The sequence below is a fragment of the Dermacentor variabilis genome, chromosome 1 (assembly GCF_050947875.1).
Source record: "Dermacentor variabilis isolate Ectoservices chromosome 1, ASM5094787v1, whole genome shotgun sequence".
In the NCBI taxonomy this organism is placed as follows: Eukaryota; Metazoa; Arthropoda; class Arachnida; order Ixodida; family Ixodidae; genus Dermacentor; species Dermacentor variabilis.
In genome coordinates this window covers 28,674,787-28,687,612 of record NC_134568.1, presented here as the reverse complement: position 1 = coordinate 28,687,612, position 12,826 = coordinate 28,674,787, and the positions used below count along the sequence as shown (strand labels likewise).

Genomic DNA, 12,826 nt, shown 5'->3' with positions numbered 1-12,826 from the left:
GGTGGAAGGTTGATAAAGGCAGCAGTAATTGAGCGCTTGGAGATGTAGCAAGAATTTTGACACGGAAGGCAATAGTCGGTAGCTGTACCTTGCGTCGTTTCCACGTTCCACCGCAGAGTGTGCCGTGAATCTGGATGTCATAGCGGCAGCTGCACTGGCCGATTCTGACGGACGAAGTGTGCGGAATTACCGACTTCTTTCACTAAGTATATGTTATAGTCGTGTTGAATAAGTGTATTTTTTTTTCTTCTGCCGAACGTGCTTTGCTTGCTCTATTGCGGGTGGTACGGTGCGCCATCTTCACGAAGAAGTAACCTGTATAACGAAGATGTTTGGAGCTGCTCTCATGTGCTTCGTTATGAAGGCGTTCGACTGTTTATTACTGCAGCTGTCTTTTAGTGAATCACAATCGCTTCTTTGCGTGTTTGCTAAGCTGTGCATATGTCCTGCGTGACCCTGCATAAATGTTTCTTAAAGCACATCGCCAAAATCCACTAATGACTACGATGGGTAAGATCTTATAGATTGATGTGTCGTTGAAAAACCCTATTTCGTGATTGTTCTGGTGCAGCGGTACAACACTCTCTGAAAATTATTATAATATCAATATTTGTTTCGTCAATTGTTAAGAGGCTCGCTTTCACTGCGACGAGCTTACAGAAAAAAAGGAATAAAACTTGAAAATTGGTTTTGACAGCTTGAACGCACTTTTTACAACGGCGTCAATGTGCTTCATTACGGAGATATTGGTAGGTTTGTAACGTATATTACAAGTACGGGCAGAGGTTCGTCTATCTGGTCAGAAAGTGAGGAGGTTGCGTACCCGAAGTTTTCACCTTGAACAACGTCCCAGACAAGCGGGTTGTTCTCCCACAGGTCGGTGACAATGCGCTGACGGGCGTGATCGCGTTGCGCGGCTGGCCATTGTGTTCTGCGAGTAGCTCGGGAAACTGGATCCCTGCTCGCTGCTGTATAGGTGCCGCTGAGATGAGCGCTCAGGGCGACAGCCTCGGTTCGGTGTCGCACCAAAGGCGTCTGTCGGAGGTCGTAGTGCTGTTGTATATGCAAAACGATCGAATTCGCTACAGACGCGTCTATCTGCGTCCTCCACTGTCTGCAATGGTGGCGTCAGTGCATTGTCTTTTCAAGGTGTGCAGGCTGCTGCGAGTACGTCCTGAGCTAGGGAACGCGAAACTTTTGATGGCAAGGCTAGCCAGAACTGACTCCTGGCGTCGGCGCCGTCGGTTATTGATGCATCAGATTGGTTGAACAGGTGGAGGAGAAAAGGCTGTTGTAGACGACGCACTGCGGAAGCATGCCGACAACAGCTCCGCCCTGGCACTTTGATTTGCTTAAGTCGCTTTTCTTTTTTTTTTTAATTTCTTCTGTTGCTCGCCCACGACGGCTCTGGCGCTCATCGTGGGCCGTCTGCTGCTATATGGCCCGACAGTGCAGTGCTAAAGTTTACTGTTCGTTGCAAATGAAAAGTAGAACTTTCAGAACTTTCTGATACGACATGTCGATTTCAAACGAAGGTGGAGATGAAAATGTGCATCGACAGGAACTTGAGTGCCCACAAATGTGAGGCGGAGAGCGTCGTTCATATACTGTTTCATTTGTGGAAGCAAAGTTGTTGTGTATATGTAATACTTTTGCTTATTTCGAACATATTTCTTACACGCTGATGGCTTTGTTGATCTGCTTCACAACTTTAGAAATTTTTTTAGACCGCAGCTGTGCTTTGTCGGGTAAATCTTGAGCACCATATTTTTAAATATGGCACTCCTTATTTTCAAGAAAGTACGAGTACGCTTAGACGCCTCGTCTTGCTAAATTTTCTTACGCTAAGCCATAATAAAACGGCGAGTTTCTATCTCGCCTGCGTTCCTGCCTGCATGTGTTCCACAGGGTTGATTACTGTACAGCGTTCCTGTTCGACACTATTGATCCACTGGCACTGAGCTGATCACAGTAAAGTATGAAGCGTAGAATATTGTCAGCGCTTTCTTCAGCTTAAAGTATTTCTCTTCGAAATAATTAAAAAATAAAAAGCGGCAACGGCTGTGCGTCGCAGAAGCCATAGGATGTTTCTTTAGACACATTATTAGATTGCCTACTCGCATCGCACGTTTGCCGTCTGCTTATAATGGCCGTGCTAGCGCCGAACTGTTTTCGAGTGCACCGTTTCTTTGCGCATTTTGTCTCATAGCTACGAGCTGGTGCTGTCGTTGCACGGGTGCGTCATATACTCGTATCTACATGGCTTCAGTGTATGTCACCAAAACTCTTCGGCGACATTAAAAAAAAAATTAAATAAATAAAGAACAATAACAATGCGCCGGTGATACTGAAGATATAGTATCCGCGTTTAACGTTCGTACGTTACGTCAATTTTCTTCGAAACTAGGATAACATTTTAGCTTCATAGTTAAGTGGCATACGTGACACTCAAAGCATACGGAGAACAGATACAAAATCATTAAACTTATTTGTTTATTCGTACAATGTTGCAGTGCCCAGAAGTCTAACGGATGCAGCTGCTTTCACGGTTGGAGCGCAGGTCGCTGCCATTGTGACTTTTTCCTTGATACTCGCACAGCGTCCTGTTTGATTTCGATAAGCGCATGAAGCACATTTGCGCAAGCAGTGTGCACCGTCCTGATATAGGAGGTCGGCTTTTGGCGATATGGGCCGAGAGGAACGTGGAGGCTAGTACTTGGCGACTGAAAGTTATTAGAAGCCGTAGCCGAGAGACCGTCCGGCTGCGTACTTGCAAGGCCTGTTGAAGCAGGCGCTACATCGCCGTGTACACTGTCAGACAGTGTAGCAGTTGGATCGAGAGAGGCGAGCAGTATATTATAGCGTGTCATAGGACTTGCATATAGAAAGCCGGGTTTGCAGCAGCCTCTGCGCTACTGAAGCTTGCAACACGTGTCGCGTAGCGTCGTTGATTGTTACTGCTGGCACACCCGTCTGTTGCTCGTCGACGACAGCGCATGCCTTAAGCACTGTTCCACGCTGAACTCTTCGCTGTCTATGCGCCTCGTGAAGGCAACGCTGCACATATTTTGTGGTGCCGCCGTCAGTCAGGGCTTTTTGTGCGCGCGTTTTGAGGAATCGTAGATAGAGAATAGTGAAAGAAATAGTTCAAATATCGCTCCTAAGTGATTAAATTCGGAATGCTATGTACGTGTAATGAAAAAAAAAAATTCAGCAGTATATGACTGCTATAAAAATCCAAACGAAAACTGCACGCTTAATTTAGTTTCATTGCAACATTACGCCGTGTGGCAACCCAGGCGAATATTTAAAAAAAAAAGGGCTATGTACCATGCTTATTGGTATTTGGCAGGTAATTCCGAGGGTAGCATGTGTTATTGGATCGAAAATTTTATGGACACACGAGGCGCGCTCGCGCCGTCCGCGGCGCCCGCGCCGCCGGATTGTCCTGGTATCGATGGTGCCAGAGCTAGCGTAGTTCGTGCGTGTGGAAGATCAGAAGGTTTCCAGAGACGCGAGAGACGCACACTGTTGTTGCCTGCATTAACGACGAAGCAAAGTGGACGCACCCTCGCGCTACGCTCAATCGGCTCTACAGCGGAGCCAAGGCAGCGTTCTGCCTTTCGCTGCTGGCATGAGCGTTGGGCGCGCAAGCACCATCCTTCCTGCTGTTCGGCTGTCTGCGTACTGCACCGTGGTGCGTACTGTGGTCCGAGCCGGACTTACAATAAACTATAAACGCTGACTCTTTTGCTTCTCTGTCATCACTTACGCCATTGAGGTGCGACGCCTGCAGAGCCGTTGGCGGCGCACCTCATCGTGCCACCGTTGTCAGACGCCTACAGAGAGTTGCTGCCAGGGCGCCCTTTCTGCTGCGCAGCAGCAGTTGTCTCGTGTGCTGTGTCGCCGCCAACATGTCGCCCACACGTATTCTTAAAGCACCGTCCGAGGAACTTCAGCGCAACGCTAAAGCTTGCTATCGCGTCCAGTGCTTCGCCCTTCCGGCGAAAGTGTCCATCGTTTTTCGCACTTTCAAGCGTTTCGCTCATATAGCCTCCTCGATTTTTAAGCTGGCGCGCAGGTGGTGACATCGAGATATTTTCATTTAGCGGTAAAATTTACACATTTTGCGACCTCATTTTTTGAATACATACGAAGAGCGACCCTTGATCATCCATTTTGCTGCCTACGTACCCTTCACCCTTTGTTAGGGCTACAACAGCCAGCTAGCGTCCGCTGCGGCGGCGCAACGTTGATTTACCGCCTATAGCTTGGTGTGGCATTTACGAACGCTCATTCTTGCCGTCTTGCAATGTCCCGACACACCAACGCGCGACACTTCTGGGTCTGAAGAAACTGTCGAACACCCGTTATGCGTTGGACTTCGTACTGAGGGCAAATGCACCTTTTCACAGAACGCACTACGCCGGCTGTATTCGAACACTTTCTGAAACGGAAAGTTTTGGATCCTGAGCCCATCCACAGCTGACGCAAAAAGCTCTTCTTCAAAAGCTGCATTAGCTCACAAGCGCCGACCTCGATGAGTCATTGTAGTCCCGCTGTGCATGCTACTGTGTGGGCGCATACACTGCTCACTCTCTGCCTCTTTCCTCTATTTTCCGTTTCCTTTACTCCCAGCGTAGGTACCAGACAGGACGTTCGTGTGGTTGACCTTCCAATCTTTGCTGTTCTTCTTTTCACACTCTTTTACCAAAACTGCTGCGCAATCCGCTTGGAAAAAGGAGTGGACGTGTTGGTGGGCTGAATGCTCCGGCACACGGCTTGCGGGCGTCACCTTCATTGGTGAAGGTGCCGCCTACACATTGGCGACCGCTTTACTCAACTCCCTCTGTCAGCACGAACACGTAGAAACGTAATTCATTTGGTCAAGGAGCAAGGCAGACGAGTCCTGTACTGAACTGTTCCAGTTAATCCCCAAATTACTACCACGTGGAGCGCAAAATCTCATTCATTAGGCGACAACTGATGCAATCCTTACGGAAGTCGTACTCGCCAGAGCAGAAGCAAGTCGCCGCGGTGCGCAACAGGACTCGGACATCGTTAGCGTATGACATGTTGGACGTGCAACAGGTGCTCTATTGTGAAGCTTCTCGTGTGGGATTACGCCGGTCTGGAGGCCACTCGGGCACTCAACCATTATTAATGTGCCATCGTCCGAATACTTGAATTGTACCGGACTTCATCCAAGCTGCGACACAACGCCAATCGAGTCCTGCAATTTGGTGGGATTTCGTCCGCGAAGCGCTGCTTCTGGCAAAATTGATGTTTGTACCTGTTTTTTTTTATTCTGCGACGCATTTTTCCTAACACTGGTCAGCGTGCCATCAACTTCAATAATGGTTTTCCATCCGTCCATTTATCTTGTATACAACCTCAGCCTTCTCTGCTGCGGGATGCAACATGTGCGGTGGCCGAAACGCTTCCGCTGAACTCGCGCGTGCTAGCTGCTTGTAAAGGTACGAATTTGGGCTAACCCTAAGGTTCTGCGAATGTAACATCAAGCTTTATGAGGCTACCCTTTTTCTTTTCTGTTTCCTAGCGCTATTGGCGGCGTCACTCGGCTTCCCGCCACCTGGGGTGGTTGCTTGGCGTGTCATCCCTCCCCCGCCCCTTCCCACTTTTCGTTATCTTGCCAGTCCCTCCTATTTCTGAACCCACATTTGTAGAGTGAATGTGAAATAATTTAAAAGGGCAACGCTCCTATCGTCGCTTATAATTCGGCTTATATATTCGTTTATGCGCCGCAAACAGTTCAATTTGCTGTTTGGTTTGCGACTTTATTGCTGAATTTAGCGCTTCCTGCACATTAAACGCAGCACTGATTAGCACGGCTGCATAAACACCTTGCTTTGTGTATATCGGTAGGCGTTAACTAATTAGGAGTCTGTGATTCAATGCCTGTTCCATAATTTCCAGGATTTATTGCACTCCTTGTATGAGAGGACTGATAAATTATCACGCAGACGTCGCTAATTAGGGGAAAATTTTCTTTTATAGATTAACATACGTTAAATGGCCTCCCATTCATACGGGTGGGAATGTAGTAGTTATTTTCTGGAGTTTTGGTAACAAACAGTGTTCGACGAGCTTTCTGGCCTTCACGCTGTCTCTACACATGGAAAAACAACGTTGAGGATGTGTGGGCAGTGTTTTAGGACAGAGTGAGGATATAGGAAAATGCGATACAGTTGACGGTCAGCCTCGCGCGTCTCGCACTTTCGAAAAGAAGCAAGTGTTGGGTTTGGATTTTGGAATCTCTTTGCCCCCCCCCCCCCCCCCCGCCTGATCATTTTGTTTATCATAAGCATCCCAGGCGGAGTGTTTTTATAACGATCACATACCATATTTAGTCAGAATAAGAGTTGGCTTACATCCGAGTAGACAACCTAACATCGAAAAGCTAGAAAGAAAATAAAAATATCCTCCTATGCAAGCCAACGAAAAAAAAAAAGCACTAACCTCTTGAAGCCTGAATCGAAGTTTATTTTGAGTACCGTGCACGCGACGCTAGCAGTTAATCTTTTGCAGGTTACTGCATGCAACCGGTCACTTGTCATGGCCCTCCGCGTTGAGACCACTGGATTTCATGTCGGTCTCCTCCCACAATGCGTTGCCTTCTGTACCGTCCGGAGCGTTGGAAATGCAGACTTCCGTGGCGAGCGCGTGATGACGCCAGCCGGGATGTATACTCCCATGCAGTCGCAATCCAACTTGCCTCTTTCCTCAGCGGCGCGCGCGCTTGATGCGACCAGACGGCCACACGGGGCAAACCCTCGAATCTAAGCCGACCCACGACTCTTGTATCCCGCTTTTTTTATTTTAAAGGTATCTGCTTGGAATCGACTAAATGCAGTGAAGAACAGCTACGCTAAGCCACGCGTGCGCGCCGCGTCTCGTGTATGACGCTGGTGGCGTCCATTACGTCTCGCGCCACGAATGCAAGTCCTTGAAAGCTTGCAACAAGCATGCGTTTCCGTCAGCACTTCTGCTTCAGCCCATTGTCTTCGTGGAACCGGGCCCCGGGCGTAGGCGTTTACCGTATCCGGCTACGAGTCGCGGCGAAGAAAAAGGATCTGTTGACGACCGCAGCACAACCGCCCCTCAGCGGGCTGCAACCACGGCCGTGCCGCCATACCCTTCCTCCTATAATGACGCCACTGGCGCAGCGTCTAAGCATCTAAGCCATTCTCCGCTTTACGAGTCAAGTGCAATTAATTTGTTGGCTTCACATTCCTTGCCTAATTATTTACCTGCCGCTCACGACTACCGACATCGCGCTGTTACAATTTAGTGCCAGTGATTGCAGTATATTTTTGTTGGAAAGACTTGGCTGGCTGCATAAAAGCAGTGCTGGATCCAATCGAGAAAATGTCCTATCTCTTGGTTAGTATGGAGATTTCGTGTGGCCAGTAACTGTTCTGTTTAGTTTCTAAGCAGGATCTGTGGACTTAGACTTGGGGACCCTCTGACCTTCTTTTTTATCGTATGCATTCCGAAATTTGTACCTCTTGGCACCCACACCGCACTGTGATTAGTGTTTGTATTGTAGCATAGTATAGCTGCGTCAGAACTTCTCAGGTCATTGCGTATAACACGGGAATCGTTTCGTTTGTTCTTTGTTTTTCACATGTGCAGGTATTCGTCATTGGCCCTGACAAGAAGATGAAGCTCTCAATGCTGTACCCAGCTACAACGGGAAGGAACTTTGAGTAAGCTGGGAAATTTCTTATTTTGCTAAAGTAAAATAACATAATCGTGACTGAAATGGTTATTTCGCGCCCGCTATCTCAGGGCTGTGAATACTGTTTGCATGCGTGCACCGTGAGGAAACCTTAGGTGCACTCACGTGCAATAAGAACTGACGCAGTATGTGCTACGCACGTTGAACAGTATTAAAATTTATATATTAGTTCATTTAGCATCCTACACAAGGTGTAAGCATGTCGTGCTTAATTTTGTTCTACTTCCGAGGCAACGTCATCCCTACCGTTCATTCACCATAAGCGTCAGACGAAATATGTCGAACCTTGTTTCAAGCAACGATTACGCGTAATATGGGGGTTCAGAATATTGACTATATCAGAAACAGGCAGCTTTATACGCCGTCTGTAGCATGGTTGTCGTAGTCGTCGGCTTCGACTCGATGGCAGGGCGTTGTCTACGCAGGAGTCGTGAAGTCCCAGGGACGTCGACGCCCTTACCGGTCGCACTTATAACCCGAAATAATGATGTTGACCTCTATGAATGTGGCACACACACTCACAAGGACGATTAGATAAGAAACGCGCGAAGGAGGTGAATGTAGGTTAAATGTTTGAGGCGCTAGCAAAAGCTGTTTACACCCGCGGCGACATCTTCGTCGTCGATGTAGTTGTATGATGGAAACGCTACATGGAATTTTTTTTCCTTGTGCTATTTCAATGTTATTAGCAGAAAAGAATGCTTCCGGCGCAACCTGTTTCTACTAAAGTTCACCATTCAGTCGCGCCTTCGATGTGGGTACATGAACCATGTGACAGCTTGCGGCGTAGAGCTGTACAGCCCTATGTCGCCAATAGTTTCGTTTCATTACATTCAGTAATAATTCGGTTTCAACGTGAAAGTGAAATATTTTATATCTTAATTGGTATTTTGGGGAATGGGGGCTCATGCCGGGCCGGCTGGTATTGGACTTTCTGACTTAAATTGGATTCTAATTTGAGGATGTAAAACCGCGTCCAACTGAGTGAGAAAGCGCTTTATCCTTGAAACATAAAAATGCAAGCATGTGAAACCAACGGAACTGATGGGCGGTAGTGGAGTGCCGTAATCATACTTATTACTATGCTTATTATGTGCATCTGGCTATCGCGAACATCAAATTATCAAAATATGCAAGAAAATCGTAATTAAAGGCATTCGAGGGCCCAAATTTTATGCGTAGAAGGCGTTTGGACGTTGTCTGACGTATGGGGCTGTCTGAAGCAAGTTCTGCGCATTTTATAAAAGCGCAATCCCTACGCTGTCCGCAAAGATTCCGGCCTACGTCGATTGATTGGATTCAGAGAGAGATAAAACTTTATGTCCTTGATGGGGTTCAGGGGTGGCGGGGGTCGGGAGACTAACCCCCAATCCCCCTTCCTCAGACGGCGGCCAGTCCTTGCTTTCTGGCGGCGTCTTCGGCGATCCGGACGGCCCAGAGCTGCTCCTCTAGGTCCAAGCTGAGCAGCAATGTCTCCCACTGCTCGGCCGTAGTTATGCGTGTGTTAGTGTGGGAGGTGTTGGTGGGCGACGCTTTGGGGCATTGCCAGATAATATGATCGAGGTCAGCGCGGGCCTCGCACGCTTTGTACAGTGGAGAGTATGCATCGGGGTACATGCGGTTGTAAAGCACGGGGTTCGGAAACTCCCCAAGATAACACAGGGCCTCTGCGAGTAACAGTACTGGAGTGCTTCCTTTTGATCGCCTAGGATTATCGTGCACGCTTGCTCAGTACACGAGCGCTTTTTGCCTTGCACCGTCTTCGAAATGCTACCGCCCCTGGTGGTACCAAAACCCAAGACTTCGCGCTTAATAGCGGAAGGTCATAGCCACTGAAGCGCTGATAATTGTCGGTTGCACGGCTCGCCTCGGCAGCTTCGCTAAGCATAATTGAGGTCGGAGTCTGTGCTTCGTTGTTTATGAGCGCACTTGGCAACGCTATATTCCAGGCATGTGAGCCCGTGTGGCGCTATCATTTTAACGCGTCAGCGTTAAGGAGCCAGCGTCGCAGAAAAGCCGGCGTCGACGTTCCGCGTCGGCGTCCAGCGTCAGTCGTCGCCTCGTCAAGAATTCGAACCGAATTCCGAACCACGCATACCCGACCACTTCTCTACCACCAAAGTCGCTCATACATTGTCTTTCGTTCTCTACAAAGTTATAGCTCGGAATTCTGAGAACGGCAGCAAACAAACAAATGTAATGAAAAAAAAAACACCAACAGCGCATGTCCTTTATTTCAGCATTTCTCAGACTAAAATATAACAATACCAGGAGATCCACCCATGCAAGAGGCCGCGTTTCTACCAGAGAGCTCGCCTTCGTACATAACGTTCGCAGCCAGCGTTTCCCGGTGCGGTTACAGAAGCTGCAGTTGCCGGGAAGCATGAGAAGCAGTAAGGGGTCTTTGCACGCTATCGCGTTCCACTTTTAAAAACTAAGCTTAAGCGTCCTCTAAATTTTATGTCAGTGTTTGACACAAAGGTGACACAGACTTTTGAACGAAGGTACAACCACACATTTATTTATATATACATTTGCGTGGACGAATATATCTATATGAAACATACATTATATATATTATGTATGTATATGTGTATATGTATAGCCTGTTATTAGGAGAGGGATAAGCCAGTGCATATTTTGCTTGCTTAGGGGTATGAGCCATTGCTGATGATGATAGTTTTTGTTGACGCAGAACAAAAATGCACGGAAGCCTAGCCATAAACAGCATTGCTGTAAAACAAATAAGAGCCCGCCGAATGCACTAGCTCGTTGCATATTTAACATGGGTGTTACAGCTGCAGTTGAGGAAGGACATAGACGAAATGAAACAAAAAAAAAGCTCTGAGGACACCTAAGCACTTCTTACGAGTTGTGAATGCGAAAGCATTAACGTCCAATTGAACGCCGCTTAGCGGTCTTTCGAGTTACGAACTCCTCGTAGGCAAGTGAACGCGTTGCGACGCTTGGCGCGTTTTGATTTCGCCTTGCCGAGTCGCATAATAATAATATTTGGGGTTTTACGTGCCAGAACCACTTTCTGATTATGAGGCACGCCGTAGTGGAGGACTCCGGAAATTTTGACCACCTGGGGTTCTTTAACGTGCACCTAAATCTAAGCACACGGGTGTTTTCGCATTTCGCCCCCATCGAAATGCGGCCGCCGTGGCCGGGATTCGATCCCGCGACCTCGTGCTCAGCAGCCCAACACCATAGCCACTGAGCAACCACGGCGGGTTTGCCGAGTCGCAGTTAGAACGCAAGCGAGGGCTTTCGCGGCCAAGAAACGCGCGGATGACACAGGCTTTTGAGAGCTAGGATGACGGGGCGTCGCGGCGGTGCCCTCTCCACTCGCGCGCTATCGCGGCAGCAGCAGGTGTCCCCTTTCGCGCCTATGCTCCGTCGAGGCCCGAGCCACCAAGCGCGAGCCAGCGTCACAGTGAATAGGAAAAGAATCGTTTCGCTGCTGCAGACCTCGCCGGCTTTTTCGCTCGAGGGGCCATTTGACGCTTTTACATCAAAATTAAAAGCAGGTACAATCCTTACGTATGAGGACTCTCAGTTGAGAGAATAGTTAAAAAAACGTTTTCAGCGAATGTGTCAAATTTTGCACTAACGATGTGAACTTTAGCAAGTTTTTCGTTTCTCTTTCTTTCTTTTTAATTTCTGAAGGCGCATATACTTAAAACTGTTATTTAGCGGCGCAAGGCTGAAGTTTTAATAACAAGCGCATGCAAAGCGTAGAGCCTCGTTCTGAATTCGTTCTGACTTGCAGACCACTTGGGCTACTCGGTCGGTATAAAAGACGTGACGACGACAAAATGACAAGAGTAGGGTTAAGAAGCTGGAATGAAAATGGAACGACGTCGACAGCATCACGACGAGGTTGCCTATGGCTTTTTGCCGGCGCACCCAACATTTTTATGATGCTAAATAAACGTATTGTATTGTATGGATGCTAAAGCAAAATAACCCACACGGAGTGTATTCAAGCATGCATAGTACGCCGCTATCAAGCAACATCTTTTACACTACACTTATATAACAGTGATCATGAACTCACGCCAAACAACAATAAAAATTTACATTGCAAATATTTCATCTGCGTTGTAAAGTGATTTTACTTACGCAGCAAGGCTTCGGGAATCGTGAACTTGGGGCCCGCTTTTATACGCTGAACTTTCGGGTACTGTATTTTATTCCTTTGTTTGAGTTACCTGAATGATGTGTCGGAATGCGTCCACCTTCGACCAGCGAATACGCTGTATTGGGAGTCACCCTTTTTATATGGAAGTAATTCTTTAATTGACGAACTAAGAAGTAACCACCAAGTCTTACATTCGCAATCTTTAAATCTACAAATTTTTGCGATGAACAGGTTTTTCTACTGTAGATAGCTGACCGTACTACTGTTAAAGTAGACACGAAAGTTAACGCTACTTAAGTCCTTTCAAAGCTATCGCTGCAAGCTTGCAGCGGTTGTAATAACATTCTTGAGAAAGCTTCAGCGAGCGGCAATACCATAAAACGTGAGAAAAATGTAAAGCTGAAAAAGAAAGCTGTCCACACAAGCCTAGCGAACTAAAGTCACGCCTTCTGCAGTTTGGGTGAAATATCAACGGAGTAATCGATAAAGGACAATTGTAATTAAAGCATCAAATGACTGATCTCGCGAATAATGGATCCCTTGCGCAGCCCTTATGTTTTGATCATTTTCCCCCTTCCAGCGAAGTCCTGCGGGCCACTGATTCTCTTTTGGTGACTGAAACCAGGAAGGTGGCAACTCCAGCTGGTTGGAAGGTGAGTGACGGGAGCCTTGTTCATGTCAATGCAGGATGAGACTTTGGTCGGGTCTCCACTTATACTACATCAGTAACATTGATTCAGTTAAATTGTACCGTCAGCTCAACGTCTTTTGGCATCGCATCACTCATCGGTATTGGTAAACCAACACTCTGAAGAAGCAAAATCGTAGGACACAGTACATGCATATGCGAAGTCTTTAATAATACCAGCGTTCCTTATGAAGTTCCGATACGCATCCATATATCCACGGTTTAATAC

The 12,826-nt window shown here is 47.4% G+C and overlaps 1 protein-coding gene across 1 annotated transcript in view; it reads left to right on the top strand.

Annotated features, from left to right (window-relative positions):
- LOC142576101 (peroxiredoxin-6-like) overlaps nucleotides 1-12,826 on the top strand; it is a 34,530-nt gene that overhangs the window by 20,699 nt on the left and 1,005 nt on the right. The window contains exons 4-5 of the mRNA XM_075686050.1: nucleotides 7,657-7,730; nucleotides 12,490-12,562. Coding sequence (XP_075542165.1) covers nucleotides 7,657-7,730; nucleotides 12,490-12,562 — 147 coding nt within the window. The remainder of the gene's footprint in view (nucleotides 1-7,656; nucleotides 7,731-12,489; nucleotides 12,563-12,826) is intronic.